The sequence below is a fragment of the Chenopodium quinoa genome, unplaced genomic scaffold (genome assembly GCF_001683475.1).
Source record: "Chenopodium quinoa cultivar QQ74 unplaced genomic scaffold, ASM168347v1, whole genome shotgun sequence".
Classification (NCBI taxonomy): Eukaryota; Viridiplantae; Streptophyta; class Magnoliopsida; order Caryophyllales; family Amaranthaceae; genus Chenopodium; species Chenopodium quinoa.
The window spans coordinates 460,514-486,860 of record NW_018743448.1 but is presented as its reverse complement, the minus strand read 5'-3'; the positions used below and the strand labels follow the sequence as shown (position 1 = coordinate 486,860).

At 32.3% G+C, this 26,347-nt stretch overlaps 2 protein-coding genes and 1 long non-coding RNA gene across 4 annotated transcripts; 1 reads left to right on the top strand and 2 right to left on the bottom strand.

Annotated features, from left to right (window-relative positions):
* The first annotated feature begins 4,870 nt into the window (after positions 1-4,870).
* Positions 4,871-9,890, top strand: LOC110739235 (putative beta-glucosidase 5). Of its 2 annotated transcripts, XM_021919694.1 has the most exons (14): positions 4,871-5,058; positions 5,223-5,286; positions 6,888-6,943; positions 7,055-7,130; positions 7,223-7,294; positions 7,410-7,497; positions 7,576-7,831; positions 8,127-8,242; positions 8,502-8,716; positions 8,830-8,861; positions 8,953-9,046; positions 9,126-9,216; positions 9,400-9,699; positions 9,801-9,890. In XM_021919694.1, exons 1-13 carry the CDS (start codon positions 4,906-4,908, stop codon positions 9,665-9,667), a joined length of 1,581 nt encoding a protein of 526 aa, XP_021775386.1. In that variant the 5' UTR covers positions 4,871-4,905; the 3' UTR covers positions 9,668-9,699; positions 9,801-9,890. The 2 variants fall into 2 exon arrangements, with proteins under 2 accessions (XP_021775386.1, XP_021775385.1); XM_021919693.1 differs by lacking the exon at positions 9,801-9,890 and having other exon boundaries at positions 9,400-9,789.
* A 1,699-nt stretch (positions 9,891-11,589) lies between these two features.
* LOC110739234 (E3 ubiquitin-protein ligase RFI2-like) lies at positions 11,590-20,514 on the bottom strand. Its single transcript, XM_021919691.1, has 4 exons — positions 20,064-20,514; positions 16,378-16,550; positions 14,483-14,541; positions 11,590-12,364 (listed from the first exon to the last, which is right to left on the bottom strand). Exons 1-4 carry the CDS (start codon positions 20,215-20,217, stop codon positions 12,013-12,015), a joined length of 738 nt encoding a protein of 245 aa, XP_021775383.1. The 5' UTR covers positions 20,218-20,514; the 3' UTR covers positions 11,590-12,012.
* A 2,059-nt stretch (positions 20,515-22,573) lies between these two features.
* LOC110739188 lies at positions 22,574-25,224 on the bottom strand. Its single transcript, XR_002514748.1, has 4 exons — positions 25,008-25,224; positions 24,169-24,290; positions 23,176-23,291; positions 22,574-23,075 (listed from the first exon to the last, which is right to left on the bottom strand). It is a non-coding gene; the product is annotated as an uncharacterized LOC110739188 (long non-coding RNA).
* Between the last annotated feature and the right edge of the window lie 1,123 nt (positions 25,225-26,347).

The following is a 26,347-nucleotide window of genomic DNA, read 5'->3' as shown; positions in this document are numbered from 1 at the left end:
CGACCACCGTGAGGTGCGTATGTGTGAGTGTTTGTGATGGAGGGGGAAAAATTAAGGAGAGGGAAGAAAATAAGAGGAGAGAGAAAGAGAGTTTACCTTTGGGTATTCTCCACCTTGGGCAAAGTCTAATTTGCTCATAAGATGAGTATTTATACTCCCTCTCAAACCCTACTATCTTAATTTCCCCCTTTTGCCCTGAATGATTCATATTCCCATTCAAATTGACATTTGACTTTCTTTAAAACTCCATTGACTTTAAAACTTCCTTTTAAAATTTAAATATGCCCCAAAGTTTTTAAATGATAAAATAAAATATTTATTAAACAAATAAATAAATAAAATGGATGTTTAAATAAAATAAAACCTTTGAATTATTAAAATACCATAAATAATTCATTTTAAATAATTTAAATACGCCATAAAATAATACTTTAATTTAATATACGTATAAAAATACGGGGTATTACATATGTTGGTTGATTATTAATGCACAATTAAATCTAATATTGGTTATCACTTGAATTAAAATCATGTTAAACCTAAATCTAATTATTAAATATCTTATTAGCCATGATTTCTATTAAAAAGTAATTAAATTACTCACTTTGATGCTTCGACTTTCTTGCTACAAAATAACACACGTTAGTAAACCTTAAGAAAGTAAAATCAATAAGTAAATAGTTAATTGGGAATAGAAATATGATTTTTGATCCAAACCCTCAGAAATATCAACCTTTCACGTCGAGGTCGAAGACAATGCCGAGTATGGTTTGGAGTACTCGAATCATGCAAAGTAAGTATGGTGAATGATTGGGATGTATCTAGGATGTATTTAGGCTAAGAACATGGGTTTAGGAAACTTTGGTTTCTTCTCAATTGAATTCTTGTTAAATCGAGTTACTAATCGAATTCTTGTGTGTCGATGATTGTTGTGTGTTCTGAAATTGAGGAAAACGACCTCTATTTATAGGGAAAAAAGAGATTTGAATGATCGAAAAAAGATCAGAAGTTTTGACTGTGATAAAACTTCTTGTCGCGTCGCGATGGCCCTTGTCGCATCACGATAGGGTTATCGCAAAGCGATGAACTTGTCGTTGTGCGATGGTTCATAAGATAGAAAAGTTCGCACGGAGTTTGGGTTCTGATGGGTTATCTCTGCAAAATATATCCGAATGTCTTTTGAAAAATTAATGATTATCATAAGAGTTTTATTTAATCTCAAACTCTTGATCTTTATCTTTTCGGGAAAGATAGATTAGAACCTTCTAGAAGATTCTAGCTAATAATATGATCATATGGGGCCTAAATAAAATATTTGGACTCCTTATAATCATTGGGTCGTACTAAAGGTGGGCATAGGCTTGGTTTGAGCTCGGTTTAGTATTTTGGCCATATCTCACTCGTTTTAAGTCAGATATGGGCTTATAATATATCGTTGGAAAACTCTATTCAAGCCCCATCCAACCAAACAGTTATTGTACTGAGAAAATGGACTAAAATAATTAGGTTGGACGTTTTTATGGTCATGGGCACGATATGAACGTTTTAATGACGTGAAATGAATGTTTTTGGATTTAAGGATACAAAATGAATGTTTTTGGATTAAAAACATTTTGGGTAAGGTTAGAAAAATGGTCAAGGCTTAAGGATAATTTGCGCGACCTTTCAATACTTTGCCAAACTTGTCAATCAAAACGTGAAAGGCACTTATCATTGGGTTTGGTGTTTGGGGAGACACGATCAGGTGTCTACACTATACTTATACTAATATGTATCTTTTATAATCTATAGTTGCAATAAAACATAATTTTAGTATTTTCTTCGAGAAAATACAATTTATAACCTTGATAAATTAACAAACTGTAAATAAATCAACAACTTATTATTAAATATGGACCCAACAATTGTTGATCTAATTACGAAAATATCATGTTGATTAGACTTTTTTGTTGATATATTTACGATTTTGCCACTTGATAAACGAATTTTATTTATCAATATGATAAACTGGGGCTTTCTCACTTTCCTCCCCACTAGTGATCCCCGACCCTCATATCACATTTTAACATTTTTTCATATTTTCTCGCATCGCCACTTATATTCACTCTTGCTTTTTCATATAATTTATTTTATTTCAACCCACCCCACTTCAAGAAAAAACTTGCGTGGACTTAATCCACAATAATATTATTGTGGACTTGAGTCTTATACACATGCACTTGACATTACATTGAACATAGTGACCCTAACTTTAACATAGTAACCTTATTTTTAATAGCATAACCTTATTAAAAATTGGGTGAAAATTGACAAGAATAATCCCAACTTTACCTCATTCGCTTAAAATAATCCCAACTTTGAATTATTTTTTAATAATCCGAACTTTGATATAAATTTGCTCCAAATGGTCCCAAGTGACTAGTAACCTGTTGATTAGGTATTTTTTTTTTTTAGATTTTAGTTATACGTGTCACCCGTGATTGGTCAAAAATAAAATTTAATTTAAATTTAATTTAAAAAACATGATTATTTGTTACTAATTAACACTTAATTATTGTTCAAAAAAATTAACACTTATTAATTAATTTAAAACTAAATAATCTAAATAATAATAATAATAATAATAATAATAATAATAATAATAATAATAATAAAAAAAAAAAAGCAAATTATTGTCACGCCAGCCATCATCACCTACCAATGACCCAACCCCCTCCACTACCCTACGTCCCTTGAGCCACCAACTCCAACCTAACCACCTCCACCACCCAACCTCCCCAGCTTAACACCCGCCTCTATCACAACCACCGTAACCAAAACCCGACCAATTATCGGCGCCCAAACCACATGCCACCGTCGCAAAAGCCTAATAACAAGAGCCATAACATTATCAGCAATCTCCTCGGACCGAGAAACATCGATGACTCGATGGAGTGGAGAAGAATAGCGGCGGTGATGGAAGAAACTGACGTTGGGCGGCGCATGGCAGGAAAATGAGGGAGTAGAAAAGAAACACGACGGCTGATTCGATAGTGGGCCGTTGATTTTAAAGGGTTTCGTGGGGTAGGAGGGTTGGTGGTTCAGAGAGAGAGGGGCGGCACAACGCCGGCGCGGGTGGAGGAGATGTGCGAGCGGCCGGAGTTGGGGGCAGGGGTCAGGCACTCAGGCTGGCGGGCTGGGCAGCGGAGAAGGTGGTTGGGGCTGGTGGCCTAGCGGGATGGTTTTCTTAATTTTTTTTTTAATTAATACGAGTAATTTTTTTAAATTTTCTTAAAAAAATGACTTTTTTTTAAATTTTTATTATTTATGTTATAACAAGTAGATGACGGGTTGGGATCATTTGGAGCAAATTCATATCAAAGTTTGGATTATTAAAAAATAATTTAAAGTTGTGATTATTTACTAAAATTTCATTAAAAAAAGCAACTCTTATAGCCTTTATAATACGACAATGACTTTTATTTCAACAAAATAACCTTTATTTTAATATAGTACGCGACCTTTATTTTATCAATTAAACAATCATAGTATCTCTAATATTAGTGGTTTACAATAAACTAGCATGAATCAGTTCCATTTAAGAGTTTGTTCCCACTTCAATCATAAATTAATGCCTTTTCTACTATTTCTTCTAAAATTTTGTGTCTGGAGAAGTGAAATAATTATTTAAAGGTGTGTTCTATTCACCCGATTTTCACTTATTTTAACTTATTTGAACTTATCTATACTTATTAGATCTTATTAAAACTTATTGACCAATATATAAAAAAACTTCATTAAAAAAGTAACTCTTATAGCCTTTATAATACGAAAATGACTTTTATTTCAACAAAATAACCTTTATTTTAATATAGTGCGCGACCTTTATTTTATTAATTAAACGTGTCTCTAATATTAGTGGTTTACAATTAATTAGCGTGAATCAGTTCCATTTAAGAGTTTGTTCCCACTTCAATCATAAATTAATGCCTTTTCTACTATTTCTTTTAAAATTTTGTGTCTGGAGAAGTGAAATATTTATTTAAAGGTGTGTTCTATTCACCCAATTTTGACTTATCTTAACTTAACTGAACTTATCTAGATTTATTAGATCTTATTAAAACTTATTTTAATTGTAATATGAACTTGAGTAACCCTTATCAAAAAATTTATTTTTATTATTTTAACTGAACTTATTTGAACTTTGAACTTATTTGAAATAAGTGAAAATAAGGTGAACAGAACAAGCCCTGAATACAAAGGGAGTTTTAGTGCTATATATAAGCATTAAATAGACTTCTTAAAATAGTACCTCTCCGTCTCCGAAAGAATGACCCTTATGGGCAAAATTCACGGGAATTAAAAAAGTGAAAGAGGAAATATTTAAAGTACAGTGGAATGTGAAATTCACATGGGGTTTGCAAAAAAGTAACGAGAGAGTAATAAAAGTACAAGGAAAAACAAAATTTACAAAAGCTAACTTTACACAAATATTGTTGTAAATTGGAGAATATTTTAATGCAAATAGGATGTTCATTTTGGAACTAAATTTTGGCCAATAAGGGTCATTATTTCGAAAATGAAGGAAGTATAAATTTAGGAATTCACGATAAAAACACGCTAAATCAGTGTAACTAATGCTTATTTTTTTTCTAAAGTTTCCCCTATTAAGTCTCTTGCATATTACGTTATTTTCCTTTAATAATTTTGACAGATTAATTTGTTACCAACTCTAATCATTTTCCTTCAAATGAGTATAATAAAAAGTACAAAAAATGCAAGTAATTTAAAAATAAACATTTCCACGTGGAAAATTGACTAGAAAAGGTCACTAACTATTGTTGACTTTCTGAAACTCTTTTCTAGGGAATAAATATGAAAATAAAGTTTCATAATTAAAGATTAGAAGTGAGTGGAAGCTGAAAAATGAAGAGGATAAGCTTATATTTCTCTCTTCTCCAAATCTGTTATCTTCTCATATATTTAGCGGGAAAATCAGTTGGAGTTGCCGCCAAAGTGTATAACCGCTATGACTTCCCACCTCATTTCATCTTTGGCGCTGGCACCTCTTCTTACCAGGTTTCGCTAGCTTTTACTCTCTTTTTTTAAGGAAAAAAAAAAATGTATAATAATTCTCAACTTTCGATTTATTTTCCTTATTATCTGGTGAGTTTTGATTTTAGATTATATAATTTTATTTTTGTAATTTAATATCGTTTTTTGGATGAATTAAATATGTGAAGGTGGAGGGAGCAGCATTTGAAGATGGAAGGAAAGCTAGTATCTTTGATGCTTTTGCTCATTCTGGTATTTCTACTTATCTAAATTATTAACTTATTTATTTATTTTATGATTGTAATTTGATATTCATAATTTAGTCTCCTGTGTTGTTTTCTGTTGGTAAAGAGTTCCGTATAATCAATTGACGAAAAAAAAAAAAAAATCAAAATCACCTAAAACCATGTGGTATAACCGTATAACACCATTCCTTTCGACAAATCAAAAACTGGAAATTGATATTCATTTTTACAAATAAATTTCAATGTCTTGATGATTGACTTGTTGATGAGGGAGCCCCAGTTCCTCATTATGAGAAACACTTTTATTCCTCGTAATGGCATTTTGGAAAATAATGTGATGTTTTTCACTAGTGGGGACCGCGTATGTGTCATGAGTGGAACTCTGTGAGCTTGACATATATCCATGAAGAACAAAACTTGTTCCTCACAATGAGGAACATGGAATTACCCCTTGTTGATTGTTACTCCTTCCGTATTTTATTACTTACTCTGCACTTTTTGTACTTTCATTTGATCTGTTTTGATTAATGTTTGTGATCTATATATGTTACGTACTCAACACTACCTTTGTTCTTGCTAGAAAAAAATGAATGAAATAAGAAAAATGAAATCAATTGTCACATTATCGTGATACATTACCATAATTAAGATATTGGCATGATTTTACCAAAATACCATTTTATAAGAGGGTTTTTTCTTTTTTCTTTTTTTATTATTATTATTATTATAAGAGTTATTGTATAAGAGCAAGTATAAGAGTTATTGTATTATTATTTCTCTTATAGCATCTCATCAGTTATGGCCTATTTGTTTCATCTTATTTACAAAAATAAGTTAAGGTAGTATTAAAAAAAAAGTATAATTTCAGACAAATTTAGATGAATTAAATGAAGCTTAAGTCATACAAGTAACATGTTATAAAACTCATGCATGTAACAATCTATTTCAGGAAACGTGACAAACTATATATCCTTATAACATACTCCGTACCTACTATTGATGACACAAGCAAAGTATATCCAAATTAGCTCCTATTTTTTAATGCTCAAATTCTAATATAAACAAGCTCCAAGCTAATCACTCAGGGGGTGTACGGTATTTGGGAGTTTAGGGTGGGAATGGGACTCTTAATCCCAGTTGAAGGAAAATCCCATGTTTGATTTTTGTTGGAAATAAAGAGAAAGATGTGCACCAGAAAGAAAAAGTATTGAAGTAATGCATATATTCCTGTTATAAAGTATTAGTATAGATATCGAGAATTAGAGTATTAAAATAAAATTATTCCATGTCAATGGTACCATCTAAAAAACACATGTAAAACACAAATATTTTAAGTGCTTCCATATTATGGCTAGCTTAACAAGGTTGGTGGTAGTCAAGAACACCATTAGTTCGGATGATTTTGTTTATGTGCATAAACCCTTTTGGTAAAGTTAAATTTGAGATTGATACTTTTATACTTTATCGCTTGAGCAGAAGATCCCATGTTAGATACGAAGTATATAGACAATATGGTTTTACCTTGTCAAGTAATATGTATCTTTACAAACAAGCATAATTTCTCCAGCATTCCTAGATTCTCATGTTATGTTTTTGCGAACAAATCAGGGAGATTCGATGATACAAATGGAGATGTAGCAGCAGATCAGTATCACAAGTACAAGGTATTGGAAAATTTTATCACCCATAGTTTTTCTCTGGATTGAGATATTGAAATAAAAGGCTAAATTTTTTTTTTTCCTTGTTAAATAACATAATAATGATAAATTACTCAGGAGGATGTTCAACTGATGGCGGAAACAGGATTAGATGCCTATCATTTCTCTATCTCATGGTCAAGACTAATACCTGGTAAAATTTTCACACCTGACGAGTAATCAGAACTTATGAATGTAATTGAACCTTAAATTTGTAAGTTGATATCTTGCTTGTTTTTCTTCCAGATGGCAGAGGACCTGTTAACCCCGAGGGTGTGGAATACTACAATAACCTCATCAATGAACTTGTCAGCCATGGTAAAAGTCTCATCTTATCGACAGTGTTTAAAGTTGCAAAGAGAAAATACGAAGAAAATAGCTTCATTAAATTAATTTGGTTATCATAGTTATTATTTCAAATATTGCATTGTAGGAATCCAACCACATGTTACATTGCTGCACTTGGATACACCTCAAGTACTCGAGGATGAATATGGAGGGTTCATAAGTCCACGGATAATGTATGTACGCTCTTTTCCTTATTTTTCCACCGACATATTCTGTTGTTTAAGCTTCTGACATCGATGCTGCCCAAACAGCGAAGACTTCACAGCATATGCTGATGTTTGCTTTAGAGAATTTGGTGATAGGGTTCCATATTGGACAACCATCAATGAGGCAAATATATTTGTTATGGGTGGTTATGATACCGGGGATTCCCCTCCTGGTAGATGTTCTCCCTCTATCAGAAGTTATTGCATGAAAGGAAACTCTTCAACAGAACCCTATATTGTTGCTCATAATATTCTGCTTGCTCATGCTTCAACTGCTAGGCTCTACAGGGAGAAGTATAAGGTAAGCATATAGTTTTAGATGTACACATTTTTTGTGGTATGATGTACACATGCGAGTTTGGTGTGAAAGTTTTATGTTTTTGTTTGCACTGGTAAAAACTTCCTGCTATTTTATCAATTTTTTGTCAGGCTTAGCCTACATATATACCTATATTGACAGCATATCTACCATCCTGAATTCCTCATACAGTCATACATTTCTCATTCGTTTTCAGAATCTTTGTATTTGGGGCTAGTTTGCACGCATAATGACCAGATGCTTATAGTTGCATTGTTCTTTTGCACCTTGAGTGCAGGCCAAACAACACGGCTTACTTGGGTTCAGTTTGTATCTGTATCATTTTATTCCGGCAAGTAATACAACAGAAGATGCATTGGCGGCACAGAGAGCATATGATTTCTTTATTGGCCTGTAAGTTTATAATGTTATCTCGTGTTATATATTGTTAGGCCAGCCCTGCTCAACAATACTTCATACTGTGTAAAAATTAGTTTCAATACATAATTATTTTGATAAGCTAAAAATCAGTTTTATAGTGAAATCCATCAATGAAATACCTATATCAATTTGCAGACAATTCTTGTTTTTATACCTTTTTTGCAATTCTTCTCATTGTTCTACGTCAGGCTAACCAAGAAAAGTTATTTTATGTTTTGTTTCGGCCTATAAGGTACATGGATCCTTTGACATATGGAGATTATCCAGAAATTGTGAAGAAAAATGCTGGAAATAGACTTCCTGCTTTCACCAAAAACCAGTCAAAATTGGTTAAAGGATCATTCGACTTTATTGGGGTGAATTTCTACAATGTAGTTTCGAACAAACACACAAACCTTAAGCCGGAACCTAGAGATTACATTGCTGATATGGCAGCAGAATGGATATGTATGTCTTATTTTTAATTTCATATCTACCAATTACTTGATGAAAAACCTATACTGCATACAAAATATCGGCTTCTTTGGTGAGCAAGGCTAATACTCTTTCTATTTTTGCAGTTTATAATCAGACGTCTGATATACGTAAAGTGGTGAGGATTAAGTTTTAGGCCTTGCAGCGATTGGATTTACATTCTGTATTTTTCTTTCTCTAATTTATACTTTTCTCCCTTCGCCTTTTAGGATAAAATTCCTACTCTACCATGGGGTCTAAAAGGAGGATTGGAGTACTTCAAGAACGTATATGACAATCCTCCTATTTATATTCATGAGAATGGTTGTTTCCTCGTCTTCTCTTAATAGAGATTTACGCGCTAATTTTTATCTACATTCTAATTTTTTTTTAATTGCCATAGGTCAACTGACTGACCATAATGTATCAGTAAATGACCCATCCAGGATAGAGTATTTGCAAATTCTTATCGGCGCTATGCTTGATGCAGTGAGGTAAACTTGATTCTAGTTAGTTCGAACTGTTACAATTGTCTGAGAAATATCCTGCTTCATATAACAAGTAGCTGTCCTTGCAAAATGTGGTGAAGACATATTCATCTGTATATGAATCCTTTATATCTTCGATGATGGGAAACCAAAACGTTATCAATGATCAATATTCGTGTCTTTTTGCAGAAATGGATCGAATACAAAAGCCTACTTTGTCTGGTCATTCTTGGACTTGTTTGAGCTGTTATTTACCTATAAAAAAGGCTTTGGTCTGTACTATGTTGATTTCGATGACCCAATTCGGTCTAGATATCCTAAGTTGTCTCAGAAATGGTACGCGGGATATCTGAGAGGAGAAAATGTTACCATAGATGATGAGGAAAGCCAAGCAGAAAATAAGCTCACCATTGTTGGAACTGCTCCTAATGATATGGGTGAAAAGTTTTCTAGTTGAGGTCCTTGTAATAAATAAATAGCCTATGTTTGGTTAGTATGTATTTCTATCACATTAATGATAAGATGAATACTCTTGCTCAATTAATCAAGATTTAAATAAAAATGGAGGTTTTCATAGCAGCCTATGTTTGGTTAGTATGTATTTCTATCACATTAATGATAAGATGAATACTCTTGCTCAATTAATCAAGATTTAAATAAAAATGGAGGTTTTCATAGCATGAATTTCATATTTTTTAAGTTTCTTGGACATGGTGTCACTTAGATTGTGAGAGGTAGGAACTCTAGGAAGTGGGATAAGCAAGTTGTAGATGTTATTTTTAGAATTTGTGAAAGAGTTGACTCGCGAAAGTGACATGGTGCAACTGTTGTATAGAAAATCTTCCGTATAAAAAAGAGTTAGAGAATAAGGGAAAAGGCGGTTGACTAGTTGTTGAGATCGAATTTATACATTAGAAAAACCTTTAAGGTTACATTATTGTGTAGGCTTAGAATTCCTTCAAAGTTACTCCGTAATAGGTATGGGCACTCAAAGATAAATAAAAGGAGAATAAACATCTTTTTACTAATTTGATGTGCTTGTACAAAATTATTTGAATTAATTTAGACTAGCTAAAATTAAACCATGTGTTTCCAGAGTTGCTAGCAATGCAAAGGTTTATAAAATGTTGTTATTTTCTTTTCTCAATAAGAAATAATGAAAATAGGATCTCTCTAATACCTACCATGTGGACATAGATACACATCAAGCATGATACAATATACAAGTATATATAGTAGTAATGTCAGAAACATAATCTATTCTACCTAAGAAACAAGATATGATAGAAAAACTAAACTTATTTCTAATAACAACATAATACAGCTAACAGACTTTCCTAACAACAAAAGATATTTGTTTAGTAACAAAAGATTTGTAGTGAACAAAACCTACTCAAAAACATCATTAACATTGGACAAATGATGAAGCTCTCTTTCAGTTGCTAAAGTAGACAATAATTGAGATACAAAACATACAACATTTCGAAAGATTCTACTACAAGGATAAATAATGTAGATAAAATTTGATCTAAAGTTGAGTACCACCCCTTAACACTTTAACTAACTAAATTAGTTGATCATTTACATTGCATAATGAATGACAAAAATATAACTTAATGACACATTAGACAAAATCACGGAAAATTCTATTTAAAAAAAGCTATCACATAAAACCACATCAATTTACAAAATAAAATAAAGCAAAAGCTTTAATAACAATGACAAAATAATTTATTATATAATAGATAGTTTGTAGAGTTAATTTTGGCTAGAATTATGCATACAATGATACATTCAAGTAATTACAAATTTACAATTTAAATAATAAATAAAATGGTTTGCACTATACATAATTTTTTAAAATCAACTTTTGTTATTTAAGTATTAATTTAAAAATTTTGGCATTAAATAAAGGAGAGAATGAAAAGCATTTCAAGTCCATAAGCTTCATCACTATTTTTTTTAAGATCAATCATCATGGAGGTTTAATTGTCAAATATCCAGCACTAAAATCAATCACCTGCATTTATGTTTCAATCAATATTACCAATTTCTCCATTAATTTATTTAATTACAACTTGACTCCAATAATTTGCCTAGAATTCAGGATGTTAAAAGTTTTGCCTTTCCATTTCAGCAAGTTATCAAGTAAAGAATTTCAAAATGACAATTTTCCGATCAATGAAATCCGGGTACCAGCTAATCAATCTCTAACTAGAAATAATAAGTCACATTGCCCAAACCCTCCCACACCATGGTCATTCCCTCCCACCTCCCTCCCCTTCGACCACAATCCTCCTGCCTCCTTCCCCTTCGACCACAATCAAACTTCAATCGCTCCATTGATGTCAGAGCATGTTAGGAAATCGACGCATAATATTACAGTTTAAGAAATGCGACAACTTTTTCAACATCTAAAAACAGTATACATGACCATGAATCCTGGATCAAGTATCTTCTCACATTCAAGACGCCTGAGGTACAGACAATTATGTCCTGTTTCTGATGAGCAAACCTCATTTAATACAATTGCCAACAGAGTGGACTTTACTTACCTTTCAGTTTTCATCCAGCATGATCATAATAACTTCCAACAAAATGTACAAAATCATGGGGTAAATTGATCATGTTCCAGATTTACAACAGTTCAGCTCATGATTAAAAAGCCACAAAAGGGTCATCAGCATTCATGATCTACGCATATCGACAATAGATCATAGCAAAATCCACCAAAGACCATATTTGTCACCAGAATTCATGCCGAGCTTGAGGCGAGAATTTTTATATATACATATTAACCCATTATGGCAATGGAAAATGAGGAACATTATCTATGCTCCAAGCATGGGAATAATTTGGGGGAGAACCTTCTGGATAATGCGGGAAATTGGGATTAGGCTCATATCCTAGTCCTGAAGGCACATATCTAGGCATGCTTCTTTGGGTGTCGAATCTTCCAGCATTGCTACTAATGGGCATGGGCAGACCAGAGGCTTGGTTAGGATGCAGATATGAAGAATGTTGAAATTGGACCCATCCATGAGGGTGAGGGTGCGGGTGAGGAGGAGGGTGAGGATGAGGATGAGGACTGCCTGCTCCAGGATGCTGATGAGTGACCATCGGAGCTAATGTGCTCATAACTCCAAGGCTTGACCTATCACATAAGAACATTTCACATTAATATATTACAAAATCCATATAGAGACAATATATTAAATTTAACTTCTTTTATGAATGGATATGAAGAATTATATTTATCTCAATTGTTTAAACAATAGAAAATAAATCTCCAATAATCTTCGCTTCTGATCTCCAGAACAGTATTTACCAATGGACATGAATCCATGTTGCTGTGTTCCAAACTAACCTTGCATTTATAAAGGGAAGTTTTTGCTTTCTTTTCCTTCTGTCTTTTCCCCCTGCCTTCACAGTTTCCACACTCTAATAGTACTCACAAAACAGATGCCTGCTAGTTTGGAAAGGGGATCTTTACATATTCCATATATTTCTAATTTTGGAGTTGGGCCAAAACGAATGAATATTTCCGCTCAGATAATGATATGGACCCTTATTGAAGACTAGTGTCTGGGACCTCCGCTCAGATGATATGGACCCTTATTGAACACTAGTGTCTGGGACCCTCTGGGTCCATGCAACATATGGCATACTCAAGGAAAATAAATTCAGGGATAGCCAAAGAAGCATAGGTCGTTATGGAGTTATGACACACGCAGATCAAAACTTCCAATTTACTGTGGTTCAGGTGAAAAATCTCACTTAAATCTCCAAGAAGAGCTAGGTTAGAGGGACAATTAATCACCATCAACACCAACTATGACTTTCAATAGACTAAACACTAAAGTCGCTGAAAAATAGCCAGACAACAGCCATGAGGTTAATAGAAGCCTAGAGCAGACCTAAGATTTGAGGAATGAAGACAAACTAATCTCGATTCAACAAATGTGTTTAACTTATCAAAACCGCCACCCCTCTCTCTCTCTCTCTCGATGACGGATCTCAATCACAGATGAAACTTGGCAACTAAAAGATTATGCCTAGATAAATCACTGAAGTCATTAATGTTAGGGCAATACATGTTCTCACTTGTGTCCAGAGAGGGATGCTGAAGAGACCTAAAACGTGCAGGATATAAGTTGCTAAGTTCTCAGATAGTTGCATGGTGCTCATAACGGACATGGCCAATAATAATGATGATTGTTCCACTTTACAGAACACTATATGTTAGTAAAGGTTTAAGATAAAAAAATATTAACATTGCAAAGGGTGACAAATTAATCTAGGTTTTTCACCTATGATATCGTCCAACAAAAATGAAGCAAGAGACTCTGAATAAATACTTGTTAGTTATTACACATGCCATATATACTTCAAAATGTAGTCACAATATGAAAGCAGAAGATTCTCATCCATGCATCAATTTCTCAATTTCTTGTTAACATAAATAAAGCTGGGTTCTCATAGCATGAAACATGAATTCGTTAAGAATCTTAAGATGGTATTCAACATAACCCAGCACCTTAGAGGTAATAGGATAATGTTGATGTTGACATCAATTTTCTATTTGTAACAGTAGTACTTTAATTTGTTGCTTGAAGACGAAAAACAAGTGTTGAAATTATACCAAAGATACTAACACATGGTGGTTATAAAAGTTTTAGCATCTAAAATGACAAGACAGAAAAATAAAAATTTCTAATATCCCATTCATTTGGTCAATCTTTAGATCTTAGGTTTTCAAAAACAAACACTGCATCTGAATTTTGAAAAATATTTTGGCACTAAAGAGACCAATGATACTTAGTAATTTAGTATTGTAGACAAAGGTTCATCCATAACCTGTGTCTCTCATGCCATGCTGATACAGATGCAGAACAGATACACGGTGAATTTGTGCATTATTATTAAAATTTAAACGAGGAAAGCATTGAAATATTTTGAGGCACCCAAAATGAAAATGAAGTTAACATTTTTTTAAAAAAACGTGACATTAACAAAGTAAACCAACATTACACAAGACCCTACGAGATTAAAGCCCACATAAAGTGCTTCTTTACCACACATCACATGTTTATCGAAATGCAAAATTAATCAGAAGTCTTCATCTGTATGGCATCCCTAGCTTCATTTATTTAGTCAAATGTTAGTATAATCCAACACTAATGCTATTATATATTTTCAGGTGAAATCGAAAGATAAGAAGCATATTCAGATAAAAACAACCTCACAGGCTAAGGAGTGAAAAAGTGCTTACTGGGAAGACGGATGAACTTGAGTGAATCCACGAAATGGACAAATGTGAACTCTATAAGGCTGCAGCAAACAAAAAATGTGGGAATTATATACGTTTGTCTTTAACTGTTTCTTAGAAAATATTATCAGCATGCGTAATTCTACAGCAGGTTTTTGGCAAGAGAAGGTTACGAAGAATAGCATAAGGCCCCGTCAAAAAAAAAAAAAAAAAAAAAAAAGAGGCAACAGCTTAATAAAGAAGCATCACTGCATCAGATACAGCATCCATTTACCAACTACAAAATCAAACCAGAGAAAAAAATAAAAACATAAAAATTAATAAATTAAAATAAATAAATAAATAAATAAATAAATAACGCCTATAAAAAAAGTAAATGCCTACAGCTATCAGAAGCTTTATAAACAACTGTAAACACAACTTCTCTTATCTTGTACGATAAACTTTCAATTCTACTGCATTAACTTTTTCTGCAAACACACCTATGATAATAACTTCCATAGATTACAGATAGAGTTTCCAAAGGTTTGTTATAGGTCATATATAGGGAGAATAAGGTGTTTTGAGGGAAAATTAAAAATGCAGAACTCTTAACAAATCTAGAAAAGCAAGATTACTTACTCTGAAGTTTGAAGATCAATATAGTGAGGTCATTCTAAAGAACATATATATTTGACATTTTAAATTAGTGAATTTTACATATTTCTACAAGCAAACAAAGAATGCACTCAACATCTAGTCAGCTCAACTTATACCAAAGTAATCTAAAGAAGAAGATCAGCTGTTTCGTATTAGAACTTAAAAGTATTCTTTACTTTGCAAAAATGTCTGCCCATTTTCAAAGGTATTGAAAGATCCATCTATTGGTTTTGGATGAAAATGGGGTGAATAGAAATGATCAACTAAAATGTCTACAATTCTCATCCATTGTGATGTAAGAGATGAACTAAACAGTCCGGATCAAGGGTCTAATGAAATGGCCTCTTTTATTTAAGAGATAAGCCAGCATACACTCAATTAGCCTTGGCGGCATCACCTTAGAATGATAATGCTTTAGAGGTATAGGGTGATTTTGACATTGATGTAACTGCGTATTTATTTTGAGCTAGAACCTTATCAGTTATACAGATATAGTTTATGCTATCCAAATCCACCCAAAAGTATCCAGAAGGTAAAGGAGCCACTAAGTTTTCGATGTACGTTCTTCTTCTATAAAAAGCCAATCCTTCATCAAATTGAAAATTTAGGAGTCTTCTAGAACTGATCTATAACAGTAAAGTTTGCTTCCACATCAGTATCAACCCAAATACATATGGTTCATGTGACCCAAATCCACCCAAAAGTGTACAGAAGGTAAAGGGACCACTCAGTTCTCGATGCATCTTCTTCTATAAAAGCCGATCTTTATCGCATTGAATATTAAGGAGATATTTTATAATATCCATGGCATTATGTTTACTCTTTTATCAGTATCTACCCTAACACAAATGCATGTCTTACATGCTTAAATCTGATCTGATATTATACTATTTTATCCACCAAATTTGCTTGACAAAGATAGCATTATTTATTACTAAAAGTTTTCCTCAAAAAAAATAAAAATAAATGTTCTTTCAAATTAAAGATCCTTTATAGTATGTAGTTACCCCAAACATATTATATTGACATGTTCACATTGTAATTAATCTTAAAGATGTTAAAAACAAATTAATTTTGAATTTTCATAATCAAATTAATTTAATAGAAACCATTAACAAAATAGAGATCATTGTCGACAAAATAATCCATAGCCAAAGTTCAAATTCTATTTTAGTTAGTTTTCCATTCAAATTATGTTAGATACTGATTCATAATGTATAAAGCTGTACTATATAACAAGAAAAAGGATCTTTAATTACCATTTCAGCAAAGGTGAAGTAGAAAGGATAGTTATCCACATTCGCATCATCCATTACTGGTTCTGGGGATGAATTGGTGGAACCACTAGCATATAACCATCGACCGTTCTCAATTTCCCGGCAGTTTGGGCATTGCATCATTCCCTTCATGTTAAATGCAGAACCAATGCAGTCTGTATCACAGATCATGACGAAGGACATTATATGGGAGTCAACTATTAAAGAAATCAGAAAGAATTCTTACAACATCAATTTTCTGTGCATGTTCTGTGCAATTCTTTTCACTACTACTTTATGTTGGAATTCAATGATATCTGAAAGTGTTTCAACAATTTGAATTGGTTGGCAAGTAAAGCATTTAATGGGCTTATCAAAACTTGTATACACCATTACGTGACTATGCCTCTAGTGCACACAAAAGTAGTAATATGAAAACAAGAGATTGTCAAGAAACATAACAAGGTTTATGATTTGAGACAAATCAAACTAGGGATCTTCCCTACAGTTGGACGATATCACGATAATATCATAGATACATTATTTTAGGGTTTCCTTAACTGGAAATTATTCTTTATAGTTTGGATAAATAATAAAGAGGTCTTATATATGAGACACCAAGGAACATATACAAAAGCTACACTTAAGAAAATTATGATTGTTGAAAATCCTGTTATGCCGTGAGAACATCATGTATACTTTGCATACAAAATCAAGAAGAGAAAAATGCAATGTGAGCTTATCCACAGCTATGCAAAATAGTATTGAAGAAGGGTAATAATAAAATGATAAAGTTGAATATTTAAGAAACTCTAGAACTCCAAGGCAATGAAAACTAAAAATATAGCAACAAACAAAGGATGTTACAAGCTAACAACAATGAGGGGTTAACATACATCTGTAACTGTAGACCAGAGCATTATAAGATGGCAGTGGCCATTTCTCAAGTAAAAGATGGACGTGTGGCTAATGTATTCAGAATAAGCAGTTTATTTCTGATTTAACAAGCCCTTGGTTCACTGGTTAAAAGCTTGCAGACAACATACAAAAGGTTTGGGAAAGGTATAACAGGAATCATTGGTGGTATGAACCAACGGACTGACCAAAATCATTGGTGGTTTCACGTCCACTATCACAAAATATGAAATGTAAGTAGGAAAATTTTGCTTCTGTACCACTACCCCCGTCCCAGAAATTTTATAAATCAACTTTCTCGTTTGTCCCAGATACATGCATAATATTCACTCAATTATAATTTGAAAGTAATGCTCTTTTATCGGCTACGAGAATACAAACTCTTCTAGAGACCTCTCAGACATCTGTCATCTGAATCCAATTTACACTTATAACTAGAAGATGAGTAACACTTTAAGTTTAAGATAACATATTAAAGAAGCTGCCAGTGATCCCATACCATTTATAGCAGCTCCGCAGCATGATCAGATCAAAGCATCTCCGTCAACCACGATAATTTAAAAAGAAAAAAACAAGACATTCTATCTTACAGTTAAAAATTTATTTTGAAACTGCAACATTGTGAACTACAAGGGTTAATAATATTATTGCCTCATGACCCTCACCTATCCCCATCAAGAAGAAAGATCAACAATATTATAGTTACACAGAACAGCTCAAGGAGACCACCCTTTTCCTTATACTCCCACGTTTATGAAAATATTTGCCACATCAGAAAGAGGTTAAATTTTCAAAAGATTAACAATTTAAAAAAGAACCAGGTAATTTGCATTTCTAAACAAAGTACCCCAAACATGTAGATGAAGTTAGTTTGAAAGACTGCAGTGAGAGGACTATATGACAGAATAAATACCATCCAGGATAATTATTAAACAAAATCAACCTATTCAGAAAGTTCTTCCATCATCAAGACCGTCTAAAACTCCAAAATGGCCTAATTATAACTTTATAAGCTTCTAAAGAGTGTCATTATACCCATAAACAGAGATTTCTTCCTTTTCAGGATAAGTAATTCCTAGCATTACACATTGATGAGGATGCCAATGGCCAACAATATCAAATTCCCTAGCAACGACATAGTCACATAGTGATAGTACAACAAACAAAATCCAAATAATACAACTTCCTCACTAAATGCATTGTCATGATATCATGCATTAATGCCTCAAGCTGAAAAAGAGTATAAAAAAAGAAAGAAGGTAATTTTTTACAAGAATCAAATGATGCTGAAAGAGAGTATAAAAAAAGATAGATTGTTAATTTTTACAAGAATCAAATGATTCACTATACGACACAGCATGTCCAGGAAAAACAGAATCAATGGTGTCCTTAAAAATGAAGTATGTCAACAGGGCAACAACCAGTGTTAAGCTTGCGTTTGCTACTTAATTGTACACTTAAAAGACAGCATCCGAGTACAACACAACAAAAATAAGAATAAACCAATATAAATACAGCTATTATTAGTTTACATAACGATCTACCCCCAACCACTATAACATTGACAAGGCTTTATATATTAATTACAGGAGCACCATACGCTGATGATATCTAGAGAAAAATGTATAAAAATTAACCCTGTCAGGGATTTTCCAAAACACTGGACCAGGTAAACATTGCATAATTTCATTAATACCTACTGTATTACCCACTGAATTGAAGAAAGTGTTCTAGAAAACTCAAACATAAAACTGCAGATTACACCTCACAATGTGTTCATAAATATATTTCAACACAAGTTATATCAGCTTCAAAATTTAGGTAAAATAAAGTCAGACTTGATGAATAAATAAACCCAGTATCAGAGGCTCTATCCAAATTAGAGCTAAGACCCTTCACACTCATGTATCATGGTTTATATAACTGAAATTCAGGAATCCATTCACAATGAAAAGTTCCCGTTCCCCTCTTTTAGTTATAGACCGAAATGTAGCAACAACTGTATCTTTTGTGATCCATTATCCGAAAATATATACTTCTTACAATGCATGACGCATGCCTTTATTGCCATTACACAAAAGATACGAACACGTGTTTTGTTTTTCGATACATATCTACATGATTGGCTAGGGAAACGAATAAACTGGTCCTTTTCCAACTAAATCTTTGAAAGGCATAACCATATGACAATTCACCATGATACACATGTTCTACTAAGACCCTACTTGACACTTTAATCCGGAAAAATGTTTTTTTGGGACTAGCCCTAAGAATTCAACTCCTAACATATTTACAGGTCTATAATTTCATACTACAGCCCAAAAAACACGCCTTCCAGGGCATGCAAGGCTTTGATTTAGGGGCTGTACACTTATTACTTGCACAATTTCGTCTTACACCTATTCCAAGGATTTACCAAGATATAATGTGATGCAAACGCAAGAAATGAAACTTGTATGAGTGCCAAAGATGCTACTTACACATGCAAAATTTGAAATAAACAAATTCCACCAGAATCTATCTTCAACTAATGTCACATCATAATTGATTATACATAACCACAAATGAACTAAAACCATCAAAGCAAATTCAATTTACAAACAGAAAAACATCAAATTTTACAACTAAAAACACAAATTAAAGCCCATAAACTCAAATTCTCAAATTTTATAATTGATAAATAAATAAATAAATAAAAACAATCCAAATAAAAATTAAATAATTGGGTATAAATTCAAATAAAAGAAATCAAAAAAGAGCTAATTGATGATTACCCAGATGAAATTCATGGCCACATTTAAGTTTAGCACTGGATCTTTCCCCACCATTGGTCACCACATCAAGACAAATTGAACAAGAAATACATGATTCCTCAGGTTCAACATTCAAATCAATTGCTTGATCACTATTAATTTCTGACCTCACCATGAGTATAATCAATTAATTTATGAAAACCCCACAAAATTTCTCTCTGAAAAAACACCCAATTGTGGATCAAAAATCTGGGTTTTTATAGACCCAGAAAAATGATCACACAAAGGAAATAAATCAATAATAATTATTGGGTGTGTTTATCTACTTAAAGTTGGCCTCTGAAATTGGGAATGAATGTCTTGTTTTTGGGTTTTCTTTCTGGGTTAACTGTATTCGCTCTCTCTATCCAAGCTGTAAGGTTACGTGGTGCGTACCTTCCGTAGGATTGTCTCGCTTGCAAGCTTTTGTAAAGACAGAAGGATGTTCACATGATATATATTTCTAACCAACGGTTAGTGTGTTTGTGTGTGTTTGGTTAATTCTTGGTTCAACCATTATTAATTCTTTATGTTACTTTGGGTCAACTTTAATCATTCATTTCTTCCTCATTAATTAATTATCTTGTCCTTTTATCGGTATATAATGATGGTCTTGACGGTACTATAGACGGCGTGAACGAGTCGTTTCTGGTCAATTGTGAGTCAAATGGAGTTTGACTGGATTATAATTTAGGTAATAAATACAAGTGTATCCTTCATTTTGGATTCTGATTAAGTCAAGTAAAGTTTGACTAGATCATAATTTAGGTGATATTTACAAGTGTATCCTTTATTTTGGATTCTGTTTGATTGATTGAATTATGTTTGATCAAGTAAAGCTTGACTAAATTATAATTAGGTAATATATACAAATATATAAATCATGTTGGATTCTGATGGATTGAGGTTTGTGATTGGATCAAGTTTGATTCTAATATCAATTTAGATATCATGAAATAGTAATCAACAATAAGTAATTAATTCACTAGTTTTATAGACGTCGTGAACTAGTCGTTTTTGGTCAATTTTGAGTCAAGTAGAGTTTGACTAGATCATAATGTAGATAATAAATACAAGTGTATCCTTCATTTTGGATTCCGTTTGGTTGGATCAATACTGAGTCAATTAAGTAAAGTTTGACTGGATTATAATTTAAGTAATAAATACAAGTGTATCCTTCATTTTGGGCTCTGTTTGATTGATATCTTCTTTGATTGGATTATGTTTTATCAAGTAAAGCTTGACTAGTTTATAATTAGGTAATAAATACAAGTATATAAATCAATTTGGATTCTGATGGATTGAGGGTTGTGATTGGATCAAGTTTGATTCTAATCAAATGAGATATCATGAAATAGTGATCAACAAGGAGCTGAGTAATTAATTCATTGGTTTCCGAGTCGAGTTAGTTAAAGTTAAAATCATATTCCTAAAAAAAAAAAAAGGTTAAAATCATATCATTTGATTTTGAGTCCGTTTATTGAGTAACAATATATATATATATATATATATATATATATATATATATATAACAATGATGGTGTGGAAAATGCAACTCGAGTTGGTATAGTTCAACTAAATTTGAACTATACATACATTAGATTAAGTCGAAAGTCTCCCTCATATTAGAAAAATTAAATAAATAAAAAAAAAAAGTCAAAGTCAAGCTTGTCACACTAATTATAATCAATAAACAATGTAAGTATACTACCCCGTATTATAAATTTTTCTGAATTATTCTACAATATAATTACTTTCAAACTTTGCTAACAATTTTATTTATTTATTTATTTTTTTTTGAAAGAGCCAACATCTTTACATCATTAATACTCATACTTCCTCCATTTTTTTTTAAATACAATACTTTAACTTTTACACTATTCAAAAGAAAGCCTACCTAAAAACTTTCACTCGCCTCTTCCTCTCTCCCTCTCTAAAAAAAACCCTAAAATCTTTGGCAGTCGTAAGGGGCTACCATCATCATCGAGATGATGATGGTAAGCCCCATTTCTTTCTTTATTTCCTTTATTTTTTAGTCATTAATAATCCTCCTTACTCTCTCTTTATGAGAGTTTTCTTCCCAATTTTTGGGTTTGTTCTCTCCTTTTGTGAGAGTTTGGTGTTTGTCTTTCTTCTCTTCCCTTATGGAAGATTGAAATTTATTTTTAGGGTTTTATTTGAAAGATTGGATTCATGGGATGTTATTCGTACAATTTTGCAATTGGCGTTAGAATTGAGGATGCGATCGACATGGTCAAGCAATGAATTTTCTTCCCAAAATTATGTCAAGAAGATGGACTCCCTCACAGAAGGCTACATAATTCAGCGAACAATCGGGGACTTTGCTTCATCGTTAGATCTAGTTTCTCATCATCATAGTTTCTTTAAAGAGGATTTTTACTTGATCAATTTAGATTGTATTTTACTTTTCTATAATGCTTATTGTAAATGTCGTATGACTTTCAATTAATGATATTTTATCTTTCCCTTCAAAAAAAAAGAAAAAAAAAACTTTTACCATATACTCCACTTTGACTAGTTTTGTTAATTTATAAATATAATCATATGAAATAATGTTAGATTCATCTCGATTTATATTTCATTCTTCTTTGGCTTGATGAGCGCCTTAATCCCACAAATGGGGTTGGTTACATAAACCAACATGAAGACTTCTTTAACATTATTTCATTAAATTTACATTCCTGAGAACCATAGTGAAAGTTTGAGAATCAAATTACTGCATGATGATGCTATATGATTGTATGAGCAAGAAATTCTAGTGAAATACTTCAAACTTTAACCTTAAAAAACAAAATGTAACCACTTTTACAGATGGAGTACAAGGCTAATGTGACCAAAAGTTTAAACTCGGGGCTCAACCACAAGCTGTACACAGAAACGTTCATATTTAACAATCACAAGCAAGTACTTAACTACAACCGGAACGATTATGCATCACTGTCCAGTTCAATCTTCAATTCTTCATTAAACATCCTAAAAAGAAGGGAAAAAAAAATTAATAAATAAATAAATAAAAGAAAAAGGGGGCCAATGGTTGCTTCCACTGCAGTAACTGCACCATTGATTAGCTTACAGTTTCAGAAGTGATATTAGCTCTTGCTTCCAGTGGTAGTCTTTGGCTTCTTGATGATCATTACTGAGCAGTGAGCATGGCGAGCGCAGTAGTCACTCACACTGCCTAGGAATGCCCTGTAATAAAATTTAAGTTATTGTCAGCATAGCTCTTCACAATCTGGTTGTATTCATTCTACAGGAGCCAGTTTCCTACTTTCCTACAAAACAATCTTTTCTTTCTAACATCAATTGGCTTTAGAATATGCCTTATAATTTATTTGCCTCATTGAAATGTAAAATCATTAAAAACCCCTCTACCAAATATTAGAGGAACTTGTAACAATTTCCAGTAGTGAAACCTATTGTAATTTGTAAGTGTTCCGCATCGGAGATGATTCCACTTTATAAGGTAGAGAAGTTATTTGCCAAGGCCCGTTTCATATTAGCTTAAAAATTGACATACAGAGAACTATATACTAACATGAAGCAATGACAAAACGGTCCTAAGGATTATACTTTAAATCTAAGAACAATGACAAAAACACTTCCTAGGATCGTATGTACTTTTTAATCCAATCCCGGAGCAATTTGAGGATATTTTTAGTGCATGCAGCGGCATTTTGGGATTTTTTGGGATATTTTAACTAAATCAAAGGGTAATAGAGTTTCAGAAGAATAATACTACCTCCGTCAGTGGTTACATGTAACTTGAGGGTATTATTTATGAAACATAAAAAATACCAAAGTTGCAGATAACGAGGTAGTAAAAAAAAAAATCTGGCTTGGACTTTTGTAATTCAGGCCCAGCAGACATATTGCAGAGGAGGTTGTAACACTCCCGGGGAAAAAAACAGAAAAATGTGCTGCCATAGTGCCATTTTTCTATAGCTAACTAACAAAGCATGTTAGTATACTAAAAATAAGATTAAAAAAATGGTTAAATAATACCTTATCACACATGTAAGAACTAATAAATTACCTCTTTTTTTTTTGAGGAAAAATAATAAATTACCTCTTAATTGCTCCGTAACCGTGATTACCCACAACCAAAATAGCCGCGTTGTTCTTCTCAACAGCCTCACATAGAACATTCCTAGCATCACCTTCTACAACTTTAACAGCAACGTCATGAACCTGAAGTGTAAGCAAGTTCGATAAGTTCAAACTGCCTCAAGTATAAATCAGCCAGACTCACAAAATATTGTCTGAACAGCAACATTTTCTGATCCAAATATAATTTCAGGCAGACAGTACTATTCTATAATGTTCGAATAAATGTATGCTCATCCAATCAAAATAGATTTAATTTAATAATAATAAATAACTTTAAAGAAGAAATATTAAATAATCACTCAAATTAATTTCAGTTCATAAAAATAAGATAAACAAAACTAAAAATTCTATGGTAGTACCATTATACTAATTTTTTATTGGCTTATTTTTTATGTCAAAATTAATTTTAAATGTTTTTTCTTATATATAAATTTATTTTTAATATTTTTATAGTTAACTTATGAATTATTTTTTAATTTTAGTAATAATGAAAACTGAATTTTGTAAATTAATTAAAAAATTTATAAAAACAATACAAAAATTATTTGAAATTTATAAAAGAATGTTAAATATTAAATTGATGATTGATAATTAATTTTGAAATTAAAAATGAATCAAAATCAGCAAATAAAAAACTAGCATAGTGATAGTCATTTAAAGGAATTAAGGAAGACTACCAGTCATTTCCTATCTAAAGCTTTTCTCAATATAGCCTTCTTAGCTTAATTATATCAAAGTACATGGCGATGAAAACAACAAAACCATTGCAAATACAATAGCAAGTTCATGAATAATTACCGATTTCGAGTTTAGCCTTGTCTATAATCCTGGCAGCATTTTTCTTTAGATCAGCCTCCATAAAAGACAGAACCTCCGTAGCTCCTATATATACAATCATCAAAAAGTCAATTCCAAACCTAAAACACAAGCTTTATTAACTGTCAAAGTTATGCATAAATAAATACCCGACAAATAATAGTTTTTCTTATTCAACCTTGTTAAAATATATGCACTTTATAATTCTGGACTTTTCCTGATTTTATTAGTAGGGGATTTTGCTTACCTGTTGCCTAACGATCTAGAGGTTTCTCACATTAATTGGTTTAATACTTTTATAAAAGGAAACTGCTAATCACATTGTTCCCAATGTTTCTAAGTGCAATAGTTTTTTTTAGCACATAGTTTTATGACTTTTATCTCAGTTAATTATTCTTCGGATGCCAAACCACTTTGGGCCTTACTTCTCAATTGGGCCACCAAGCTCAATGTGTCTAAGTCATGTTTAATATCAGCAAATCAGTCCAAAGGCATGCATAAGTCCATTAAGGGAGTTCATGCGCTCTCCTAAGGGCCCCATGCTATTTTCTACCCATGGGTATAAATAGTCCACCTTCTATCATAAACAGGTATCTAAAATTAGCATCAAGCAATTAGTAATTATTCTCTTACATAGCATTAATACTCTCCATTGATATTAAAGGAATGACTTAGGCATCGGAGGGGCGTTCCTCGGACAACCCCCGAGGCCAGTTAACGTGTTTTGCTATGCTGGAAACTCTCGGCCCAAAGTCAATTGGACCGAACCCCGTCTTCAGCCCACTAGACTAAGGATCCTCTTTGGTCCACATTGTTTATATCGAAACAATTATTATCCCCATAAAGTTTTTCCTTTTAACTATTGCACATTTGCATTATTTGTTTACATACCAATACATTAGTTTGACCAATATTGGTGATTATAAGATTAAAAGTAATCACGTGATAGTCTCAAAATATCAGTACAATATATATAGTTTTCAAAAGTCAATTTCTAATATATTTTATGCTTTTTTTTAGAAAGACTAGCTAAAGGTCGAGTACATACTTTCTCCGTATTAAAATAATGAAACGTTTTGACTTTTTGCACTATTCATTTAATTCACTTTTACTAACATTTATGATTTATATATGAGAATAAATATAGTCTTGTGGATACTTGTTGGAATCGTTCAATGATTAGTTTACTAATATTCAGTTGTTATAGTTTTTGCTTATTGATAATTAATGCTATTATCAGTCAAAATTTTATATTATACATGCACAAGGGAGACGTTTCACTTATTTAAACATGGAGGGAGTATTATTTTAATAAAATTAAA